General features: G+C 40.3%; 1 protein-coding gene across 7 annotated transcripts in view; it reads right to left on the bottom strand.

Moving 5' to 3' along the window:
* LOC114687570 (phosphatidylcholine translocator ABCB4) overlaps window positions 1-25,512 on the bottom strand; it is a 53,191-nt gene that overhangs the window by 16,032 nt on the left and 11,647 nt on the right. For 5 of the 7 annotated variants that reach the window (XM_028862176.2, XM_028862184.2, XM_037203540.1 and 2 more), the window contains 16 exons: window positions 24,149-24,340; window positions 22,586-22,757; window positions 21,208-21,332; window positions 18,686-18,857; window positions 15,576-15,689; window positions 14,326-14,436; window positions 13,998-14,123; window positions 11,597-11,800; window positions 10,836-11,006; window positions 9,720-9,881; window positions 6,985-7,161; window positions 5,989-6,135; window positions 4,420-4,524; window positions 2,889-2,966; window positions 1,676-1,759; window positions 494-697 (listed from right to left, as the gene is read on the bottom strand). In XM_028862176.2, the coding sequence (XP_028718009.1) occupies window positions 494-697; window positions 1,676-1,759; window positions 2,889-2,966; window positions 4,420-4,524; window positions 5,989-6,135; window positions 6,985-7,161; window positions 9,720-9,881; window positions 10,836-11,006; window positions 11,597-11,800; window positions 13,998-14,123; window positions 14,326-14,436; window positions 15,576-15,689; window positions 18,686-18,857; window positions 21,208-21,332; window positions 22,586-22,757; window positions 24,149-24,340 (2,344 nt within the window). Of the gene's footprint in view, window positions 1-493; window positions 698-1,675; window positions 1,760-2,888; window positions 2,967-4,419; window positions 4,525-5,988; window positions 6,136-6,984; window positions 7,162-9,719; window positions 9,882-10,835; window positions 11,007-11,596; window positions 11,801-13,997; window positions 14,124-14,325; window positions 14,437-15,575; window positions 15,690-18,685; window positions 18,858-20,242; window positions 21,114-21,207; window positions 21,333-22,585; window positions 22,758-24,148; window positions 24,341-25,512 lie in introns of those variants that run through there. The other 2 variants (XM_028862198.1, XM_028862200.2) reach the window with 2 other exon arrangements.

Raw genomic sequence — 25,512 nt, 5'->3', positions numbered from 1 at the left:
CATTATCATCTGCCTTACAGGATGACTGTGAAGTATGTAGTGTGATTGTCACAGTCTCAATTTTCACTACACATTACAACCACAAAATAAAGAATTGCTGCCACCTGGTGGCTGCTAGCTTTAACAATAAAAAAGTAACAGTAGGGGCTGGGGGCAAGTATAGGCAAAGAGACTGTTCGTGAACAATCCACTTCCATCCTCTGCCTTAAACGCTTATCTATAAAATAGCGACATTTGTTCTATCAATGACATAAGGCTATGTAGTCAAGATGAAATGCATCTGGAAAAATCTGGAAGATCTTTATAATAAGTTCTGTCTGGAAGCTGATGGTTTTACATGATCCATTTCATTTTCAAGTCCTAGGCATTATCAAGACAGTAAAACATTTTGCACAGGTTGAACATTTCAGTTTGTGAAAACAGTAAATGTGATCATTCAAGCAAGGCATGTCTACAAGCAGCACTTCCGTTAGCAGAAACCCATGTAGCTCACCTTTCCAGCAGCTTCCAGTTCTTTTTTATCTCTCTTGGCATTTCCAGCCAACATTTTCATTTCAACAATTCCTGATACAGCAATGAATGGAACAACCGATAACAGCAAAAGTGTCAATTGCCAACCGTAGATAAATGATATAATAATACCGGTTCCAAGGTTGGCTGTGTTCTGTGCAATTAAAGCCAACCTGGTTCCCGTGGCCTTCAAGAGAAAAAGAGTAAGGCAGCTAGGTGAAGTTCCAAACCATGGGTTCCTGTCTTAGGCTCCCTAGTCAGAATGTGAAGGGTTTCACTCTCTCGGTAAATCCACACTTGTACCTAACTCATAAGGCTCAACAGATTTCATTCTCAGCCCTCCAGCCCATGGGATCACCTACTATATGGATAAGCTGTGAGGACACACACCTTTCGAAAGGGGAACCTAACCCCAATCCCAGTAATCTAAGTAAAAATTTGGTTCAATTGTTCAGGCAGAAATGTACATTCTTCTAGAAACCATGTTACCAAGTATTCACCGCCTATAAGACCATTAACCACAAAACATACTAAAGTTGAATTAGTTGTTTGTACAGTTCAGAAAACCAGGACCACTGTCATGGACATTGCTGTCACCTCTCTGGTGTGCTCCTTTTTTCTTTTACTGTGAAATGAGTGAACTTCACAGGGTAGGGAAGCTGGCCAGGGAATAGCCTTCTCTTGAGATAGCAATTGGCTCAAGCTTGCGTGTGTGACTTATGAGCTACAACTAGAGTTACAGAAAGGGCTTTCATTTGATGGATGAGGTACAGATACACATCCTTTCCGTAGATGGGAAACAAAGAAGCTTCTAGTTTCAATTGCTATTGATTGTCAACCAGGAAATGGGCCTCATAAAGCCAATGCTGAGGAGACAACTCAACAAACAGACAGAAGGAACCTGGGTCTCTGGTGCCATTTCTGAGCCAGTGGATCAATCTACCCTGATGTCTGAACTTTCCCCTTGCTGTTCAGGTCCGTTTCAACAGGATGTTCTGAAATTTCCAACTGAAAGTTCTTTTAAAAATTTTTTAGGGCCCTGTATACTCCAGACAAGCTGTCCACCACTGAGATATCCCCACACCCCAGCTGAAAGCATCTCAGTAGATGGAGCAAACATGCTTGCTTTATTAAGGAACAGACCAGCAGAATGCAGTCTACATACTCCTTGGACTTGAGCAGCATCTGTGGCGAGTCTTGTAGAAAGTGCTCCAGTACTGTTTCTATAATCATCAAACCAGCTCATGTCCTGTGGAATAAACACCTTTAAATTAGCCCACAATTAAAACCAAGAGAAATAAAATGACATCTCAGAGCTTCAGTGAGGAGAAATAGCCACACTCAACATGGCTATTGAAATTCAGGGGAGACCTTCTGCACACAGTGGTGGTCCAGGTGCAACCTTAAGTGTCCCACTCCATACGCACTAGGCCACATGTCCTGACTGCCCCTCATAATAGGAAGGGACTCTAGTCAGAGGTAAGGAACAGATTCACCTGCCAGCTCCTATGGATGGACTCCTATGGATGTTCCATCTACCAAGTTGTCACAACTTGCATTTTGGACACCTTTGCCTTGTAGGGTGCTCTTTCTCATTAAGAGACAGGCCTTCCTTATAAATTGTAAACAGGGAAATTAAATGTTGACTTTTTGCTATACTTTAGCTTTATGTTTATATATATAATCTTTTACTTTCATATAAAGTTATGTGCCCCAAATAGCAAGAGTTTGAAAGGTTCTCAAAAGAACTCATCAATTCAGATTGCTCAAAATATGATGCCTGTTGTGTGCCTGGTGATGTTGTGTGAGCAGGGATGTGACCAATTCAAGTCAATTGCTCCCTCTAGGATCTTTTCTCTGAAGGTGGAACATAAGTTTTCACATTTCCCACACACCCCCATCCCAGAATGTGAACTTATGTAATAAGTCACGTTTCGATAAATCAACAAGTGAATCAATGTAAAAACAGAGATCAAAGCAAAACACAGCTCAACTTCTAGCATTTGGGAAAGCCTGGTTAGAAGGTCAACTGTGGCACACAAACATGGGTGCTACCAACCACCTCCTTTGAACAAAGGCACCCTACAGTCACCACATACTGACCAATGTCTGAGCAGAGTCCAGGGAACAGATACAGTACTGGAAGTGAGAGTGTCCACAAGGAGACAGGCAGTTGCAGAATAAGCCAAAGAGCTCTTAAGAAGCCTGCTCCCATGAAGACCCTGGGAAGTCATTGGCTATTTCAGGACTAGGGCAACTTGTAGGACCCAGGTCACTCTTGGCATGGAAGTCTGGGAGGGGAAGCATGACCCTTGGCATGCCAACCGCAGCAGGCAGAGTCTTACATCTAACATCAGGTGCCACGTCCAGTCACTCACCTGCCGCAGCATTGCTTTGAAGGCCATGGACCGCAGCTTTGTGGTGAGGATCTCGCCAGCTTTCCCAAATGTAAAGCCCTGCGGGAGAGAAAAAGGCTCAGCTTCTTTTGATTCTCATCACCGTCCTGACACAACTATATGCATTCACATTGATTTTACATTATCTGTATGTTGATCGACGATTCAAATAACAAAGGCCAACTTAAAAAGCAGGCACTGCTGAGTCAGTGGTGTGTGTTGGAACTGTAACACTGAAAAACTCTAAGTGTCCCATTTCAGCTTCTCTCTTATTTCAACAACTTTCGAGGGCAGCATCAGTAACCAAGGTACCGTATTGAACTGGAATGCTTGGCATGTTCCTAACACTTTCAACATAATGAAAACAAGAAACAAAATTCCACAGAGACACACTTCGGCGGCTGTGCTGTAGAAAGAGGACATCCCTCCTCCCACTGGCTCAGCCCCACCTGCTCTGGCATTGCCAACAGTTAGGTTTCACTTCCTCTCCAAGCCTCCTTGCCAGACCATTTCCCCCTCCCTAACAATTGTGTCCAAGCTGGAGAGTAGCCCAGACATCCAGAGCCGGGCTCGCTTCTGGAGCACGTGGGATGGTGGCACTCCAGTAATGCCGTGAGTGCTGGGGCAGGCCGCGGCGGGCACTTGTGAGTGTACACTGCTGAACTCTTGACTAAGCCAGGGATGGCTGTGCGGGATGCAGCTGCCTCACAGGTTCCTTATGTAGGACAGGCCTGTCCTCACCTGCTCCTACAGCTTCCAGAATTCCACTCCCCAGTGAACCCGGGCTTAGAGGAGCATCAGACCTCCAAGGCGCTCCTAGCAAGGCAATGATTTCCAGATAAAAATCTCATCTTACTGTTGCCTCTGGCTCCATAATGAAAACGGAGAAGCACACACTGGGCATGACTAGCTCCATTCTGTTGGCACTCTGCATTGTCTTTGAGAAGCCTGTCAAGCCCACTGGACTGAGCACAGCTTGGGGAAAGCTTAATTAAGTAGAAAAGAAAAACAGGCACCAAATTCTTGTGTATTTGTTTGAGTCAGAACATCACTGTGTAGTCCAGGCCAACCTCTAATTTGTGATTCTTCTGCCTCAGCTTCCTGTGTGCTGGGTTATAGATATGTACCACCTGCCTGGTTTGACTAGCTTTTTCTGGCCAGGTCTATATTATAGGAACGTAAATGTATGTTCTAATAGTTCATCAATTAGGAAGGAAAAAAATTCAAAGTTCCTTGATATTGGGAAAAGTAACAACAAAAATAGAGGATGTTATTCTCTTGTTTGTTTTCAGTTTGCATCGAATGAGCCCAAGTCGTCTGTGTGGTAATGGCTTCTTGCCAAAGACACACTTGTAGCTTGCACACTTATAGCCTCCTGGTGAGGGAGTGTGTCCCCAACACATCTTGCCCCCACTGGCTCTTCAACTCATTTTAGTGTGAGGATCTGGAGGTTGGGTTAGGTCTTTATTAATTTCTGCATTCACCAACTTGAAGAGCAACCATCCCTGCTTACCTGAAGGAAGAAAGTGAAGAAAGAAAGGACTCCCAGGCCCAGGAAGAGCAGCGAGAACATGTTACACTTCTGCTGTTTTACTGCATCGTCCCCGGGGCCAAAGATCTGGACGAGAGCATCAAAACACCCGAGTGAATGGCTGGATCCAACTTCTCACTCCCGCCCTAGACAGTGGCTTGAAGGTCACATCTGTGAAAGTAGCTTTTGAATATGTGGGGTTTTCAAATTGCAGTAAAATACAACTAGCTAAGACTGACCTTTTTAACCATTACTAAATGTATAGTTCAGTGGCGTTACATATATGCCTATTGTCAGATAGCTTTTCTTCCCCTTCATTGCCAGCATGTTTCATGATCCCAATAAACAATTCCTTGTTCTCCTTCCATGTAGGCCCCGGAGCCATCTGTGACTTTGGAGATCATGGGTCATAGGTAGGTTGAGCACAGCAGTGCGCTATGAGATGCCCCTTCCTCTTCCTCTGTCCCCTAGTCCCAGCCCTCAACCCTCCCCTCCTGGAGCTTACTCAGACCAGCCTTCTCCTCTCCCTTGTCCCTATGCCCTGCTTTTAAAACACTTATTAGTATTTGACACATTATAAAGCTGTATTTTTATTTGTGTGTTGTGTGTGTGATCCCAAAAGAAGGTAGCTGTCATAGGCACTTAGTTAATTTTGTGAATTGTCTTTCTAGTACTTGGATCCTAAAAAATGTACCTCTAAGCCATGTCTCTCAAACTGCAAGAAAGCCAAGGATTGTGTTATACTGAAATTTAGTAGGATTCGGAGGGTCCTTTCTAAATTTTTGTTGCTTGTTTGTGGTCTTAATGTAAATCAATGCCCAACATCATGAGAGTAATACATTTCAGCATGTTGGAGGACAATTTGTTCTTATCCAACAAGTCTCCCCAATAACAGAGGGTGGTTAAGGTGTTTACACAAAACACAAAGACAGACATTTTGGATGACTTTGTACACACAACCCTCCATGGATCTGAGGCTGGATTTGACGGTTGGATTTGAGGCTGCACAACTGAGCAGACACTCTGAAGTGCCCCTGCCTGGTCACCTATGTGCTCTCAGTCCTCAAATGCTCACTGAAACAGGTCTCCTCTTGTAGATGGAGAAACAGTGCAGATGGAAAGTGTAATGCCTGGTGTCACCCACCAATGTGGAGGCCAGTCTGTGCCGAGAACCCGAGCTCACAGTAGACTAGGACATGAACTCACCTTCTCCTCCATCCTGACCCCTCCAGGCCTGTATTCCTGTGAGCCAAGTGCCAGCCTCTCCCTATGAATAAATGCAAGCTACCACCTGACACAGATTTTACCCATGTGATGACGATTAGAGTGTCTTCTTCACTGACTTTATACTTTGTAAGTTCACTAATGTTGTGTCAGGATGCTTCAAAGGCTACTCATTTTCTCTTATAATAAGCTTGACTTTAAAGGGGAATTAAGGGCTTTGGCTTAGTTTAATTTGAAGCTACTTAGCCCCAGAATTGGTGAGGCTGAGCTGAGCAGTAGCTGATGAGCTGTTTTCGCTCAGGTTGCCACAGGACGTTTTAAACTTACAGCTATCATTTCTGACAGGATGATGGAGATCGCTGGCTGCAGGGCCCCGTTGACAATGGCACAGATTGTTCCCACCACAAAGTAGGGCCACTCCGTTTGATTCAGTTTCAAGACTTTCAGAAAAGACACTGGTGGCACATTTGCATCCTGGAACATATAAATATCAGAACAAGCTGGTGACACCACCATTCGGTGCTGCAGACACAACCTGGTGACGCTGCCATTTGGTGTTGTAGACAAAGAGGAGGCATGACTGTTACTCTCAAATATTATGAAGACTAAATAAAAAAAAAAAAGTCCTGTCCTTGACTTGAGAATAAAGGACAGTGCCTGCTGATGACATGGGGGTGAGCATGAACCTCACACACAGGTGAAATTTCCCTGGTGTGGCTAGCTGTCTCTGGTCTGCATCTGTGAGGCAGCAGGATCAAAGTTTCAGCTCTGGGTCCTTGTGACAGTCATGGCTGGGCCCATGAGCTGATCTGTACTTTTCCTATCCATGTATAATGCTACAGCTGGGCCTCTCTAACAGTGATGCTATCAAATGAAATGAGGCCACCGACATGAACAGATGGGTCCATGTCCTCTCAAATGCAGAACAGCATCATTATCAATAATCAAAGGACAGAGACTTGGCCTCCTTACTCTGCCCAGTACTGCCAAATTAATCATTATTAATCATTTCTCATTATCATATTCTGATCCCAGGACTCACTTAGGACTGCCTTTATTTTCTCTGGACTACAAAGATGAATATAATATTTGGGTTTAAGATTAAACATCTCAGCACAAAGACTATATTTTATCTGTTTTTCCCTGGGAATCCATTTTTAATTGCCATTTGTTTAATTCACTGTCAAATACATTTAAAAATTGGATTTCCTTTTCTTTAGAGAAGCATGTGGCCCATGGTAAGAACCATGTATTCTTCAAGGCTAAGGATTTCAAGAGCAAAACTCTAAGGCAAAGGCTTTATTAGAGTAGGAAAAAACTTACGAGTTCATTGGCATCTACATCCAGCCTGTGTTGATGAGCTCGTGAACTTTTAAGACTTTTTTTGGTAGAATTCCTAAATATGTGTGTTTTCCAGCCGTTGGGGGCCATGCCACTGGCAGCCTTTTCTTCGCTTAGTTCAACTTCAAATTCTTCTGACAGGCTCTGGCTTCCTGATGTCTGTATGACAGATAAGACATTAAATAGTGTGTGTGTGTGTGTGTGTGTGTGTGTGTGTGTGTGTGTGTGTGTGTATGCATATCCAAATGAATAAAATCTACAAATTTAAAATAATAAGCAACTCTGAATGTTACGTGTATCAAGATTTTTACTAAGTTGAGTTAAAACCAGGTTGAGGTTTGAGAGCAAAGAAACATCACTAAATTGTGCATCCAGTGAATCCTAAGGGTCACCATGGTTCCATCTTCCATCTCTCCAAATGGACCAACAAGGAATTGGAAGAGCAAAACAAAACTCAACAGCAGACATGGGGAGGGAACCAAGGGAGAAACACTCACAGGCCCTGAGAACCCCAGAACTGGCAGATACAGCAGAGGTAATGTCAGTGTGAGCCCTATTCACTTAACAGGGGATAATAGCAAGGCCCAATTTGGCTAAATTTGGTAGCACTGTTGCCAAATAGTTCCATATTGTTTTCATTTAATCATTGTGGACCACCATTTAGTTTGAAAATGTACAGGGTTTCTTGGGAAAGAATGTCCAGAGAATATGATACAAAGAGTTTAGAGCAATCTGATTGTCTCCCAGGCAAAGTCCTTGTAGTAGTGTGAGGTCATTCTCATGGGGAAACCGAAGTGGGACAGGTAAGGACACAGGGTTCATTCATTTGAGATTCCCACATGTCATCATATCGCCTCACTAATAATCAAGTCAAAACGAAAACTAAAATGGATTCCAAATACCATTCCTGTCTGTTTCCCTCCCAGTTGCTGTAATACACTAACTAGTCAGACGAAAGCAACTCAGGGGAGACAGAATGCTTTAATGGGCCGACAGTTCCAGGTTCCAGTCCATCCCAGCTGAAGCTGGAGGAAGTGGCTACAGTGCACCCAGTCAGGACGCGGAGAGCAATAACTCAATGACACTTCTGAGTCTGGGATCGTCTGCCCAGGGAACGGGTCCACCCACAGTCAAGATGGGTCTTCCCACATCATTAATGAAATCAAGATGGCATGCTCCAGACGCTCATCTCCTTCTGGATGAGATTCTGTCAAGGTGACAACATTACCCATTATAATTACATATATTTTAAAATAGAAAGTGACAAAGAGGGTTCATATAAAACTGAATTATAAAACTTTCTGCCATTTCACTCTTCGGGGGATAAAAAAATTCCAGTAACTACTCTGTGTCAAGTTCTTTAAAAAACAATAACAGCTCAATGAGATATGATCCAAACAATAATCCATCCTTTAAAAACAAACTTAGGTCCTGAGAAGACGAGCATGTTACTGGCTGAGCTACCATCCTCAGCCACCGGTGCACTTTTTCAACACATGCATCTAGTCACCACGGTTGGTAAGGGTGATTGGCATATTGGTTACCTCAAAAACGATCATTTTATTGGAGAGATTCTAAGTCCTCTCTCCTTGTGCTGGGAATATAGCTCAGTGGTGGAACGTTTACCTCACATAATAAGGCCCTGGTTTCACGCCTCACAACTGAAAAGGAAATGATCTCTCCCAGTATTGTGACGTACATGACTCACTGCTGTCGATCATAGCTACCCTACTGTGCTCTAGAACACTGGCTATTCCTCCCCTCTGCCTGCATCTTCTGAACCTGTCAATCATCTCCCTGACATTCCCTATCACTCTCCAGTCTCTACAAACAATCATTTTATTTTCTTCTTCTATAAGAGCAACATCCGAGCTCTCATATTTTAGTACCAAGTACTTGGACGTACAGCAATGGCTCACAGTAGGTTTGCTAATCCAAATGTGGGACTAATGCTCAGCAGGGCTGGGAATTGTCAGGAAACTGAGGAAATTGTTAGCATTGTTGTGATTTGGGCTTGTACTGCAAGGTTTAAGTAGAAAACAAAAAACTGAAACAAGCTCAGTGTTCAACTTTAGAGAAACTAATAGTTTCATACATTTCATATAACTACTGCTGAGTAACTGAAATAATAATACTTCATTATGTGTATCTGGAATGTCAAGGGGAAATCTGAAATACACATGTATGAGCTTATTATAATGCTAAAGCCAATACATGTAGTTTAAAATTTATGAACTATAGCCATAGAGAAGATTTGGGTTACTTATTCTGCAAGATTGATAAATGATAGTGCACAATATGAGACAAACCGACAATGTTTTAGTGACTAGAGCAAGCAAATTTTAAAACCAACTATTCACTTCCTAAAGCTATGAATGCTGCCACTTGCTTTATCAAGCTTGTCTATAAAGTATCTGTAAATTGTACCCCTTCCTCAACCACTGAAGTTCTCTTTCTCAGTCCACTGGGAAAGATCTGTTAGTTTGGACGCATGCCCCAGACAATCAATAATCATTGCCCTAATGAATACATTAACTGTGAATTTTGCATTTGCATATCAGGTTCTGAATTAAGGCTCCAGTTTTAGCAAATTTTAATGCCTCATCCTGGTCATTATTTTCTTATATGAAGTTTAGCTGTAATCTATTTTAATGATTTAAAGGCTACTGTATCAGCAACCCAGACAACAGAGAAGAATTGCCCTTGGCAGCCGATACCTGCATGTTAACAAGTTTGAAGTAGACCCCTTCCTTCTTCATCAGCTCACTATGGCTTCCTTGCTCCACGATGACTCCATCTTCAAAGCCAGCGATGACATCTGCATTTCGGACTGTAGACAATCGGTGAGCTATCACGATGGTGGTTCGGCCTTCTCTGGCCTAGTAGGGAAAGGGACAGAACCTGTGGTACCCTGGGATTACGGTACAAACACCCTGTCAATCATCAGGACAATCAAGCCTTAGGTCAATGCTGTCTGAAGAAGATGAGAGTGACATTCCGTATTTCGGTGTGTGCACAGTGTAGGCACCACTCTTTTATAAAAGATAAAAGTCACATTTGAGTTCCGGACTAGGCAGGGGGCCAGTGCTTTCGATATGAGGGCAGATCAGTCTAGAAGCCTATGGTGGTATCTGATACTCAAGAAAGTTAAAAGTTTGCCCTGATAAGGGTCTTCACATTTGTCTGATGGGCCCTACCTCTGAGCTGTATGGTGTACTGGGCACTCCAGCAGAAACATTTTAGGAAGGTCATTATGAAGCCACAGCTTTCTCCAAAGTCTAATATTAACGTAATTCATATGTATATGTACATATAAATACATATATGTTCACATATTTATTTATATGTATTTCATATATATTTCAATGTATTTGTCTTTTTACTGATTTAACAAAATTAATAAATCCACAAAAAATAGCTTAAAATTTAGGATAAAGTACAGTACACCAAAGAAAAGGACATTATGATACCACTAAAAATTGTTATAGAAAAATACTTGGAAATTATACATATTTAAAATTAATTTCTTCACATAATTTAGCATAAGTGTTTTTGTCAAATAAAATCATGTGCAAGAAAGAAGCAAACTATCCGGTTCCTCCCACAAGCCTGTATCCAGGTTCACTGCCCCATGGTGGATGCCAGCCAAGATCCTTGACCTTTCTCTGCAGAAAATACAGCAGGCCAGGAGAATCAATAAAGCCCAAGAGATGACCTCATTCACCCTACGGCTTTGTTGCTCAACCTAGATTCCCAAAGAACTGACAAAAATTTGCAAAACATTCCAATCTGCTTCCTGCTCCAACCCTGGGTATTTATTCCCGTGTACTGACCTTATCCAGGGCGGCTTGTACCTCTGCTTCACTTTCAGTGTCCAAGGCTGAGGTGGCCTCGTCCAGCAGGAGGATCTTGGGATTGCGGACCAGGGCCCGGGCAATGGCGATTCTCTGTTTCTGTCCCCCACTCAGCTGCGCCCCTCTCTCACCAACCAGGGTGTCAAATTTCTAAACAAAAAAACCAGAAAAGCTCTGAAAACATACTCATTCAATCAATTTTACAGTGTTGGGGATCAACCCGGGCAGGGCCTTGAGTATGCTAGACAAGCTGTCCACCACTGAGCTATATGTCAGTCTTCTTTGCCTGCATGTATGTCTGTGTGAGGGTGTTGGATCCCCTGGAACAGGAGTTACAGACAGTAGTGAGCTGCCATGTGGGTGCTGGGAATTGAGCCCGGGTCCTCTTGAAGAGCAGCCAGTGTTCTTAACTACTGAGCCATCTCTCCAGCCCATGTCAGCCTTCTTAAAATATTTTAAATACAAAAGTATAGAGTTTGCAGAAATAGATGAAGACAAATAAAGCTTTGACTGTCATATGTATCATAAATTATAACAAATGAACACTGAATTGTAAAAGTTGCTAGCACATATCCTATATGTTTTTATATCATCTACATACAAAATATAGTCTGTCACCTTTAACTGAATAATTCAAGGGATTTACCCAGCCAGGTTGAACAATATTGCGACACAAACTTTAGCTTAGTCTTTGAAGCAAGAACTCTGTCCCTCGTGTTGCAGTTTAAGGGAGGCTTTACCTGTGGTAATTTCATGATGAACTCATAAGCATTGGCTTCTTTGACAGCTTTCTTTATTTCATCCATGGTTACATTTCCACGGCCATAGCGAATGTTTTCAGCAATCGTGGTGGCAAACAACACAGGTTCCTGACTCACCACTCCAATGATTTCCCGCAGATACCTGACATTGAAGTCCCGGATGTCCTGCCCATCAATGCTAATCTGAAAGGAAGACAGATTTCCTATTCGGTGTTTTAAACAACCCAATTCCTAAAGCACAGGGGCTCCTCGCTGTGAGAAAGTCTTAGCTAGTATTGAATTCACTCAAAAGTTAGATATAACAATAAACAGTAATGTACAGGAATAAAATAAAGGATCCATACTTTCTCCTGATATTTTCATATATAGAGATTTTTTTCCAAGAATGGATTATTAGTTATCCTCCATAAGAAATTTTGGGTATATAGTTATTTGTCATACTGTTGAATAAATCAGCCCAAGGCCTTCTACATATGCAGGCAAATGCTCTCCCTCTGCACCACACGTCCAGCCAGGAATGTTTTAGGCATGCTACTGTTTTTAATTACCAATGATAAATTTAAGTTAAAATGCCGCCTTACCTAACTAGTCCACATATATTTATGTGGTATTTTGCTATGCTTAACACACCATAATTTACTTTATCATTTCTTAACTTTTGAACATTTCTTTATTCAAAAGTTGTTATAAAAGCAAAGAATTACTAAGCTGAGAAGAATGATTTTTTCTTTCTTAATATCAGTTGCTTTACTGTTGTTTGCCTAGCATTTATTCCTTGATGAATAAAAGCTAAATAAACAACTCTTTATAAGTAATTTAATAATGGACAGCATTAGCAGAAATATATAATACATCTGTCTGTCTCATTGTACCTTACCAGGACTGGGACCCATTGCTGACGGTTTTTTAATTGTTGGTTCTTTAGGAATTTAATACATATGCATGCATACAACATATTCTGTTTATTTTTACTCCCAATCCTCTCTTATCTTCCTCCCATCTCTGTCAACTCTCCCTCCTCCCTACGAGTCTTTTCCCCAGTTCATGTCTTTTTGCTGTGTGTTTTGACCCACTGAGGTTAACCAAGGCCATCTATGCGCCTATGGGTTTGGAACTACCTATTAGAGCCTGGAGGATTTATATATAAAGTTCAACCTCTATATACTATATACTCTTGGATGTGGTCACGCACTGTAGTGTGGTAGACCTACCAGGATCCCTAAAGAAAAATAGCTCTCTATACTTATTTTCAAATCATTTGTTTGCTCATATCCTAAAATGAGCAGGGTTTCTGTTCATAGATTCACATTAATTTTTTAAATACTAAATTGTTAAGTGATATAGGAGTGCCCAGCACACTGTAGATAGTTCCATTCCCTGAGAAGGTAGTCATGGGCTATAGAATGTAGTTCAGCATGATCCAGAGAGAGCCATCAAGCAAACTTACTTCCTCCATGACCTCTTCTCCAAGATCCTGAATGAGTTCCTGTCCTGCCTCAATGATGGACTGATAACCCGTAAGTACAAGCCAAATAAACCCTTTCCTACCCTCAGTTGCTTTTGGTCATGGTGTTTGTCAAGACAATAGAAAGAGAGCTCGGACCCTTTGTAAACTTGTGTTTCAGAATTGTTGACTCACATTTTAATATTGAGAAACTCAATGTCCTTAAGCTGGGACAACTGAAGAGGAATATAAACTGAGTTAGTATTGTTAACTTAGAGTTGCAATAGTTCTGGTCATTATTCTCTACAAGAGAATAAATATCCCTCTTAGGAAATATATTCTCAAGTACATCATATCCTATAGTTCAGCATACATACACAAAAAGGAAAATAAAGCAAGTGGGTCAAAATAAAGAGGATTAGAAGATCTAGGTGAGGATATGTATGTTGCCTGCAAAATAGAATAGTCTAACCTGTTCTCACCCTCCATGTTCCATTAAGAGATTCAGAGTTCTCTGTGATATGCACAAAGCTAAAGAAAACAACCTCTTTTTTTTTTTTTTTTTTTTTTTTTGCTGAATTTAATTGCTGTTTTAAGATATTTGTGGCCCCAATTACCAGGCTGTCAAGAATAACCATGTGGAATTTGTTTGGTCAAATCAGACTCACTTGGGAGCAATCCTCTCAGTATTTGGATGACAGAAGAGTACTGTGTAGCTTCTGTTTTTTCACAGCTTTCATGGAAAGCATTTGTCCCCCTGTCCCAAAATATATGTTCTGTCCCGATGTGTTGCAACACCATGTGCTCTTGCCAGGATTAAATGCACACACAGATTTGTTTGTAAAAAAAAAAAAAACAAAAACAAAAAACAAAACCAATATTCAGGGCTTACTTATGTCCAGCTTCTGAGCTGGGGCCTGGGTTCTTCCCACTTACCGTACCCTCTGTGGGGTCGTACAGCCTCTGCAGCAGCTGGACAGTGGTGCTTTTCCCACAGCCACTGTTGCCAACCAGGGCCACTGTCTGTCCACTCTGCACCTTCAGGTTGAGACCCTTCAAGATCTGCAGGAGAAGCAAGGCAGAGCACACGTCACAACACAGCTCCGAGAAAGGAATAGCTCAATTCTGTTTAGAATCGGAAGAAAGGTATCAACCAAGAGCTTAACTCCAATAGGACAAAGCACATAAAAATCCCAGGAATTAGACTACAGTGCAATGGTCAGAGATCAACATAAGCTGTGAATTCCAGTAATGCTGACGGTACCTTGATATTAGCCCGCGATGGATAGGAAAAGTGAACATCGCTGAACTCCAAATTCCCTTTGATGCTGTCTGGCTTGTGTCCTCTCTCTGAAAAACTGTCAATTTTAGGATTCTAAATAAAACAAAATTCAGTGACTATTTTATCAAAGAATAAGCGATTGTAATTTTAAGGAATAGGGTTCATCAAATTCTAAAAATAGAACCCAGAGTAGCATAAGCCCCTTCATGTGAGCTAACACACAATGAAGGTGTGGTGTGCATGTGTGCATGTGGGTGTGCACATGCATGTCGCCTATTTGTATATGTGTATGTATACTTGTATATGTGTGTACACATATGTGCATGTGCTTGTGTGTATTATGGTAAATGTGTGAGCATGCATGTGTATTGTGCAAATGTATGTATACATGTGTGTGCAATTTATGAAACCTTTCTTTCCTGAAAAGTGCATGGGGAATATTCATTTTATTTCATGCAATATTTCACTTCCAGTTTTTGGCATATATTTTTAGATTTTTCTAAATGGTCAGATATGCACATTTATACAAATAACAACATGTTTGGTAAGTACAATTATTTCTGCCTTTAGTGAAACTTATTTCTTCCTAAATAATAAGTATAACAGAATGGTTCAAGAAGACCTATTGAATGATGAGCACAGTATTATTTAGGAACTATATAAACTTTCAATACATTTAGAATTCAGAATGAGATCTAATTCTCTAATTTTAGTTATCAACTTTAAATTTAACTGTGTAAACGCAATGATATACTTTAGTATGTAAAGATCTTCCATTTTCAATGTACTAATTTCAATTTATTCAATATAGTTGATTTAAGGTCAAAATAGACAATTCAGTGAAAAAAAAAAGCCTCATAGCAAAACTCACTGTTAATTTGGTCCTATAAACAATTTATCTCCATACACACTATTCTACATAAAAATCATAATATTTTCCATCTGTTACAAGATAAAAAGGAGATAAATCAGAAACAAGTCATCTTTATCCTGTACTATAGGAATGGGCCAATATAGACACACTCAGGTGAGCTTAGTGCTATTTCATCATCAGATAAACATGTGCAGCCTCTCATTGCATTTGTTACTGTGGAGGGGACAGTAGTTTCCTGTTGTTACAGTATATTTTACTAATGAACTAGTAGGCGTGATTCAAAACGTGTAGCCTACAGCCATACTCAATTATCAACACCACAATGAACCCCTCAGCTTTCAGATAATGAACGACTCACATTATCAATGATGTCAAAGATCACATAAGCTGCTCCTCTTGCATTGGCGAAGGCGTCAATACAGGGGGCAGCCTGCCCGACACTGAAAGCCCCGATGAGGATGGAGAAGAACACCTGAGCGAGAGAAGGAGGCAACGGTTAGGGGCAGAACATCACCATCCAAGGTATAGCTTGCTTGAAGTATAATATACAAAGGAGTGGATTTAGGGTTTATTGAATACTTAGTGACTTTTATTTCATATTGAGAAATAGTATTTGTACATCTTTATGGCACATTGTGATAATTTGATACATGTATATAATTAATGTGATAAGCACTTCCATCATGTTATCAAAAAATAAAAACTACATCAGTAAGGGACAAAATTTATAAAAATCAATATAGCATTTCATTACCCAACTGTGCTTTTAGCATCAAAATAAGTTTGTTTAGTCTGCCAAACTATTTGTTGCATTCCTGATTATATAATTATTAGTAATAAAGACTCCTGAAATCCATTTCATTAGTGCTGAAGCTAATGCCACAAAAATATTTTCCCATTGGTATTATTATTCAGTGATTTCCCATTTTCTCTAACTCTGCAAGGAACTTTACAAAATGTTCAATAGGAAACATTACAGATTTTGACCCCATGGAATTCTCCTTTAAAAGGCTATTATAGCTTTATATATGGACATATGAACAAAATTTAATGCAAAATGTTTAACATTTCACTTTGTATTTTAAAAATGATATCTTGGGCTGGAGAGATGGCTCAGAGGTTAAGAGCACTGACTGCTCTTCCAGAGGTCCTGAGTTCAATTCCCAGCAACCACATGGTGGCTCACAACCATTTGTAATGAGATCTGGCACCCTCCTCTGTATACATAATAAATAAATAAATAAATAAATAAAGAAAGAAAGAAAGAAAGAAAGAAAGAAAGAAAGAAAGAAAGAAAGAAAGAAAGAAAGAAATAAAAAGACACCAAAACCAAAATCAAAACTTTAAAAAAAAAAAATGATATCTTCCTGTAGCCCAAGATGGTCTGGAACTCTTTATGTATCCCAGGATGACCTGGAACTCATAAGAACTCCTTTGGCTGTTTGAAACCTGGGGCTTATTCAGGGACGCTTGGCTCAGTCTGGGAGGAGAGGACTGGACCTGCTTGGACTGAGTCTACCAGGTTGATCTCAATCCTCAGGGGAGGCTTTGCCCTGGAGGAGGTGGGAATAGGGGGTAGGCCGGGGGGAAGGGGAGGGGGGCAGGAGGGGGGGAGAACAAGAGAATCCGTGGCTGATATGTAGAACTGAATGGTATTGTAAAATAAAATAAAAGGGGAAAAAAAGAACTCCTATTCTCTGGGCCCAATCTCCTGTGTGCTGGGATTAAAGGTGTGCATGGCCATTCCTAGTCAGTTCACTCATTTATAGGACACAAAATGACTCTCGCTATTCTGTTCTACAACATACGAAACAATAAATTTTCTCTTGTTTTTTCAGTGGAGAATAAACAGATATACAAATCCAAGAATACAGTTTCAGGAAACCAGATTAATATTATACATAATTTAAGAAAAATATAGGAGAAGAGAAATATCTTCTTTCTCTCCAGGCATGGTAAAACTTCTACAAATAGCTGATTTTCTCTGAAACAATAGTGATGTACATGTTTACAAAACCCAAACACATTTAACTATCTCTTATCTCAATATAAATAAGGACCAGTGAGAAAAAAACAGTCTCTACCAAAGTAGATGTTAAGACATTAACACAATAGTCTCAGCCCTTTGTGTGGGGCTTGACAGGTTCCCTTTATCTTGGAAGTCACTTTCAGCCCTGTGACACAGGTATTATTGTCCTCATGCCACAAGTGTGGACAAATTCATCACACAAGGTTAATGGCCAAGTCAAGATGCAACCTCCCTTCCTTATAAAACATCAGGAGGAAATGAAGAAGAGAAAAATATGAGAACAGCCACAGTGACAGCCAGAGATGAGAGGGGACTGAGGAGACTTATTTGTTACTAATGCCCTCAAGCTTCACCAAGGCCTGGTAATGCCAGTGGAGGGCACATTGTGAGATTCAAGTTTCCATATGGAGAAAAGGATCAAATTATACTTAGGATTTTCATTTCAGGAAACAAGCAAGAAACAAGTTTTGAAACATTTCTGTTAAAATGATTTTGTACTGACCAACTCCAACATAGGAAGATAGTCACAAAATATCACTGGTTTATAGAAAAGATTACCAAAGATCTACAGATTATAACCTCAGTTTGGGAAGAGAAAAGCATATATATCTGAAAAATACATACCAAAATTCACCATCAAGTATACATGAATTCTTAGATTGTAAGTAATCTAAATTTAAAAACTTTTATTTTAATCTTTAGTATAATTAGAATATGTTATTTTCATAATGATGTCATGAAGGTATCTTCATTTTCACATAGACAAGTGAACTTTTCTTTTATATTTTAAGAAGCGGGTACATGTCATGTGAATTGAAAGCTCTTTTGCACAATGACCTATCTATAATAATAAATGTATACTGTATCCTCAAGTTAAACTCAATGGAAGAATAAGGGTAGTTCCAGTACACACCATTCCATTCATAAATTCTTTCCATTTTTATTTCCCTTTGCATGCATATGTATTTCCCCAATGGTCAAACCACATGCTATTATCTTGTCCCCATTCATCATTAGGATGACTTGTATGTTCCAGAAAGCCAGCTCTACCCACACGACAGCAAAGATAAAATCTACAATGACAACTTATTCTTCCAAAAGAAGGAAGAAGGAAAAGGAGTAGGTAGGGGCTGGAGAGACAGCTCAGGGTTAAGAATGCATACCACTCTTGCAAGGACCAAGTTCGGGCCATTGTACCTACAGCAGGTGGCTTACAATCTTCTGTAACTCCAGGTCTAGGGGGATCCTACACCTCCACAGGTACCTGCACTCATATCACACACACACATGTACACACACACACACACACACACACACACACACACACACACACACACACACACCTTAAAATAATACTAAAAATAAATCTTTAAACAAGAAAGAGGAGATGGGTGGAGAATGAACTCAGATTCCTCATAAATATCAGAGGTATTACTTACTGTCATTGCGTTTCCAATAGTATATTCTTTTGATATAACCAGAGTGGATCCATACCAGAAGGCCAGCGCATAGGATGCATATATTAACAAGAAGGCAATGCCCATGGATATGTTTGCTGAGATAGCCTTTTTAATTCCAATTTTTTTGGCATTTTCTAAATGTTTCTGATACCTACCAGAAAATGAAGAGGGGGAATGTTATAATGAGAATAACAATTTGCAGCCTGAACCATAATCACCTCTTATTCAGCAAGGGGTTTAAAGATGAAAGCCATGGAGGTCATAAACTCTTGGGGGGCCCAGCATCCTGGGAACTGGTCCCATTCAGGATCAGTGCTCACTAGAACAGACCTAGACTGCTCCTGACAGGGCCTGCCTCATCTCCCTCAAACTCTACCAAGCCAACCAGTGTTCCCATGGCTGTCCCAGAATTGAAGTCTCACTCCTGGGATACAAAGACTCTTCCTATTATCTTCATGGCCAGCATCACCGGTCAGGATTAAGGTAGAAGAAGAAAAATCAACCCAACCCCAGATGGCTATTCTAGACTCTACAATGGTTACATTCTTAACTCAGGCTTATGTTTTCCTCTCTTCCCTAGATTACCTTCTGGGTAAGGCTCAGTAATTCTGCATATTCTTATACATAAGCCACAGGCTTCTTGCTTTCATCTTTATAAATCAATCTGTCTTCAGTTGCCAAGCTAGGCATAAGGTTAAAAAGTGATTCCTACAAGGTATATGGGTCTTTGTCCATTTTTGTTTGTTTGTTTTAGTTTCATTGTCTGGGAAATGGATGAAAAAACTCTACTAAGCAATGCCTGCTAAGGAAGATAATCACGAGGTGGGTGGGTAATTATGAAGTGTAGTTAGTACATTGAAGAGCATATAGTTGGTGGCAAACTTGATAATTCTTGTTTCTGTTGTTCCTATCATACTAGAATATCACCCCTTTTTATATTTTTTCATCCTATTATCACCTTATTTTTGAATAATATTTTAGTATTTGAATATTTTAAGTTCATTTTGCTGGCTTCCAATATACATATATATATTCAAATCTTCAGAATGATTTTAACAAATTAAAATATTTTTTTTACATCAAGTTAAATTAACTCTACTCATTCATGCTAGATTCAAGCAGGGCAGAAATTTCAATGTTGGCTCCCTAATCTAATGGGTTTACAATGAAACTCTGAGGGAAAACATGGTATAAATTAGAGTATTTCTTTTTATCAAAACTCCCCAGCAACATCATTACATTTTTAGTTCAACCGAATGAGGCATGGGAATTCATTAGTCATTTTTCTTAATGTATGCTGCCACACGAAAAGGCTTCTCTAAATGCCTTTAAGCACCCAGCTCTTTAGAGTACTTTCCTCCACTGGGGGTGCTGCGTTCATCAACAGAGCTGTGTTTGAGGAGGCGGCCAGGGCACCACATCCACCACTGTGATTACTGCGGGGTGGCAGAGCCTGCAGGTGCATGCAGCCCCACGACTGACGTGTGCCCCAGGGTGACACGGTTGCTCCAGTGAGAGTGGACATGCTGTAGTTACCTTCATTGGTAATGGAGCGGCATGATAACACTGACATCCTGAGGTCCAACTGAGGGCTAGTGTGCTCTGTGTGGACTATTGTGTACAGGAAGCCGCAGTGAGAAAGAAAAAAGGAAGAGGTTAGAGAACCAGAAACAGGTTGGCTTCGAAGAGGGATAAAGGACAGAAAAGTAGAAAACGAAATGGAAGGGATTGAAGAAGCTTTGCATTCAATACTGGAAACTTGGTAGAGAATTTTCAGACACTGTATTCAAAGAGTTGTGGGTATCAAAAGTCTCACATAAAGAAGATATTTATAAGGGATCATATTTCAACTATATTAGGGGAAATTATTTTAATAAAAACATTAATGATTTATATACATGTATATTTATGTCCAAATTCATCAAGATATCCATACTAAATATCAATTCTATCTCAATGAAATCGCTTCTGTTTGTTTGTGTTGTTGTGTTTATTAAGCAATTGACCATATCCTCCAGCACATGGCCATGGAGAAGGGCAGAAAGCCAGATGCAAGGTGGGGAGCTATGTCCACTTTTCACAACCCCACAGGAAATCCTGGGTTGTGACTAGGAGATCCACATCTCAGGTTTTTCTCTTCTGTATTCCAGTTCAGAGCCACTAAGGAGGCAGAAAAGTAAAAAGTGCCTTGATAACTACACTTCTACATATTGGTATCCTTTGTAACCCTGCATATTTCCTTTTATGTATTTAAAAACTTTATTCCTGGAAGCAAGCTCCCTAGGCATCATCAGGCCTCTAGTAGAGTCTGTAGAACACATAAGGTTGAGAAACCCCAGTTTGAGCCTGACAAGCCACAGCCAGCAGGGAAAGGTGCTTGTATCATGTGGGGGAAAGGTTAATATCAGGAAAGAGAAGGTAGTAAACACATACCACAAAAGAATGAGCAAAACCATGTAAAAGTGGCTTCTTTGAACCACCAGACAAAGAAACTTCCTGACCTTTCTAGCTCTTTGTTCTGGCCCCCGAAAGCTATCACGGTCCTGATGGCTCCCAGAGCCTCTTCGGCCACGGCACCTGCTTTTGCATATGCAGCTAGTTCTTTGTCACTAAATGTCGAGAGTATCTGTTTAGAAGAGAAGCAGTCATGACTTTTGCATGGAGAGAGGGGATAAAAGGCAGTCTGCACAATGCTTTAGCCCCCTTTCCCCATCCAAACCCTACGCTCTACAACAATGAAGTCAGGTCTTAAAGTGGGTCCTAGAGTGCCTCCTATGAAGGCTAGATTTGAGCTACCTGAGTCATCAGGGAAAGTGTTTTTGGGAATAGTGCCAAATTCCATACCTCTCATACATTTTATCGATCAACTGTAAAGTTAGATAAAACAAAACCGTACACCTTGGAAAGACTAATTGTATGTTTCCTTTATCATGTCATAATTTGTGTGTATGTGTAACATGTGTACATATTTGTATGTATAAAAAGAATATTAATAACAAAAATACTGCATCTTATTCCAAGTTGAGCATTCATGTTTCTTAAAGATAGTCTCTCATTGACCTAAAGCTCACTAGTTAGTCTAGGCCAGCTCAACAGCCGTCCCCAGGCCTGGAGCTCACTAGTTAGTCTACGCCAGCTCAACAGCCATCCCTAGAGATCTACCTGTCTCTACCAATGCTGAACTTATAAACTTGTAACATCAAAGCCAGGAATTTTTCTTTAAATTTTTGGTTCTGGGGAGCTAACTCAAATACTCATTCTTGCAAGGTAAGATGAAGATGATACTTTCAAACTTATTAATGGTAATTCCATATAGTAGAACTAGATAATAGGATGGTTAAATAAGATGGCACATGAGAAAAAATCAAAACAAAAGAGATACAAGTAATTAACTAAGGGAATCATCAATCTCAGATTGTATAAAAATAGCTAGCAAATTTGCTCAACTCTGAAATGTTGGTTCAAGTAAATACGGTTTTATATGTATGCATACAAGGTAAAATTGACAGAACATTATGTATTTTTCATGGGGACCCTTACCCCTGCCCCGTTTAAAACTTCTATGTTCATTCAATCATTTGGAGGACTATGTTTTAAACTTGTGTTTTCTTAAATAAAAATATAACTATACCTGTCATTTCAAACATTTCAGAGTCATAACAGTGAAACCAAGAACAGTGATTAAGGCAAGAACTGTAGTGTTTGGAATCATACTGAACATTAATTTTTATAGTAAAGCTCTATGTGAACGACATACTTCTGGACATGGCTTCCACTACCACTGAGCACATATCTGAATGGGCAGTAGATATACACTCTGGATATACAAAGCAACCCTCTGTGGGTCAGCACACATGAGAATCTCTGGGTTTTACACACCTTTGCCCAAACAGCTGCAGAGAGCCCCAGGATGGGGCTGATGGCCATGATCACCAGTGTGAGCTTCCATCCTCTGATGAACCCCACTATGAATCCTGCAAAAAACGTGGCTATTGCTTGAAAGAACATTCCAACCTTGTCACCAATTCCTTCACTGATTTTGGAGATGTCACTAAAAAAGATCACACCTGAGTGGTTACGGGCAGGAGGTCTTCAGTCAGAAAGGTGCAGTAGACATTTAATAAACACATAGACAAGAAGAACATGCCATGGCCATCCTACTGTAAGCCTCCCATAAAGTCTCAGCCTCTTGACTATTTTCCCATGAAAATGCTACACAAAGAAAAGTCAGGATTAGTTCATGCTTCTAAGAAGTTAATGCCACTGAAGCTGATACTATGAAATTAGTTAATCCTATTACAGAAGCATTAACACTATGGACATGAATCAATTTGTTTAAAAGGAGAAATTAGGGAAGGCATCACAACAGTAAAAGGACATTCACAGAAAAAAAAATGTCCTAAGTTCAACATCGTTTCTCTAAAATAAAAAAAAAGTTCCTCTCCCCCCCTCCTTCCCTTCCTTTCTTTTCCCTCTTCCTCACTTCTTGAGACAAGGTCTTGCTATGTAGCCAAGGCTTACTTTGAATCCTTACCCTTCTCTCTTAGCATCCCACTGCCCACACCCTTGGAATGCTGGGGTTAGAACCGTGAACCACCACAGCCAGCACTTGAGGCTTTTTACCAGCACTGTGTTGATGCTAAAACAATTTCAGATTTTTCCTTTAAGAGTGCTCCCTCAGTAAAGTGTACACAGATATGACAAAATCCAAAAAAGTCCACACATCAGAACCAACTCCTGGTTACAAGTATCTCACTCAAATAAGAGGTATTCAGCGTGTGCCTTGCTTGTGTTCTCACTGCCAGCATGACTGAGTGTGACTGTCCGAAGAAAGGAAGTCCTACAATGTTACCAGCTCACACTTTCCCGTGGCTGCCATTTCTTTCAGAGTGAGGCACGGAGGCCCTAAACGCCTCCATCTGCTCTTCTTTTCTGACCTCATCTGTGCTTATGCCAGAATGCCCAGTGAGAAGACATTTATCATCTATTCACCCTCCTGGAGCAAAACACCAAGAGACAGAGCAGTTTGCTTTGTTTGCTCAAATTCTAAGTCCCCAGGAGGACACTTAGCATGTAATAGGCCCTTAAACATTTGTCTTTGTAATTAAGGCACCCACTTGCTCATCCATTCAAATACCTTTGGAGTCTAGCAATTTCCAGGCCTGTAGTAAACTCCACGAAAGAGAAATGGGCATACAACACGCACTCAGTCCTCAAATAGACTCACTAAATAATTAGGGGTGGGGGGAGACATACCCTAACATAAATGGAAAATATGGCCTGAGCTATAGAGGCTTCCCGAAATGACTCTCAGATATATATTCAATTCATAGCTAATGCGTAATATCGTAATTTACCATTGTTTCAAATCTTCCTTCCCTTGACAATTTTCACAAAGTGCTTCATTTCTTCATCTAAATGTGGCATTAACAATACACTTACTCTGTCAGCCGCGTATTGAGTTCAGTGGTGCCCTGGATGTCGAACCAGCCCATTTCTTGCCGGAGGATGGCATGAAAAAAATGTTGCCTGATTTTCCTTATTTGTCGGCCAGCCGCTAAAGTCCAGAATGAAACTTGGATGTAGGCAGCAACAAGAACTCCACCACCTAATCCCGAGTAGTAATACGCATATCTGAAAAAAACGATTGGGAAGGCTCCTTCATCTATTTGTTGTTGGTTTTGATTTGTTGCTTGATTTGAGTTTCCTTGTGGAGCTCAGGGTTGCCTTAAACTCATTCTATAGCCCAGACTCATAGTGGCCTCTGGCCCTTCTGCCTCAGTTTCCTGAGGGCTGAGACATCAGGCATGTACCTCGATGCCAGCTAGACAGGCTCTTAGGAAAAAAATTCAGAATTGGAAATTAATCAGTTTTCTAACTAGATCATAAACATGGAGGACATTATCACAAATATGTACCAATTTTCCTCTCTTTTTAAATGGCAGGATGAATGCTCTGTAACAGCAAATTTGTTTGCTTGAAATACCATACAGAGAAAACCCTGTCCTGATTAACTATAGGAAAATGGTGTCAGTGGCTTGTTTTAAATTGATGACAGTTTGTCAGAACTGTAGCCTGGACTTGTATACTTATTCTGAAACTATCCCTTTCACATGGCAAACAGCAGTAAACATCCGAAACATGTAAAACAGTTCTTAGTGTGAGGTTTTCCATATTCTAATTTAAAGAACTCCAAATCATCCTATTTTGCAGGATTTATTTTTTAAAAATTAATTTTATAAAAAATTAATATATTCAAATTGATTTGGAAGAAAGGTGTAAGTAATTGAATTGACAGCATCTTTAAAAATAATAAATTCCATCTCAGTGGCTCAAAATCTATCTTTCATCTAATTTTACAAACTGTTTTCAATTAGCCTTTCAGTCCTGCTTTAGCATGCGGAAACCCCTATTTAGTAAGTAAGAACAATTTAATATGCAACATATGCAAGCATTGTGTTACAGGCTTTTGAGATCTGTTAGGAAGACTGGAAGGGGTGTGGACGCCATCGTGGCTGTACTGGAATCAAAGCGACAAAATGGGAATGGAGACAGTAAATAACTGTGCTTTATCAATGTTATTAGAAAGGATAACCACTGTGGCTGTGTAAAAGCATATCTACTGCTAGGAATCACGCGCAAGCGGAGGGTCATAAGGAAGCACTGTCCTGAGACTGGGGCCTGGGCACAAGCAATCAGAGGAGGCGGGAAAGAAACTGGGCGCTTTATGAATTCCCACAACTCTGTAGCACGAGACCATTTTTAATGGGATGTTAAAAGTCGTGCACAATATATACATACACATA

The sequence above is a fragment of the Peromyscus leucopus genome, chromosome 3, assembly GCF_004664715.2.
Source record: "Peromyscus leucopus breed LL Stock chromosome 3, UCI_PerLeu_2.1, whole genome shotgun sequence".
Classification (NCBI taxonomy): Eukaryota; Metazoa; Chordata; class Mammalia; order Rodentia; family Cricetidae; genus Peromyscus; species Peromyscus leucopus.
Note: the sequence above shows the minus strand (reverse complement) of the source record. Positions and strands in the feature narration are given on the sequence as shown.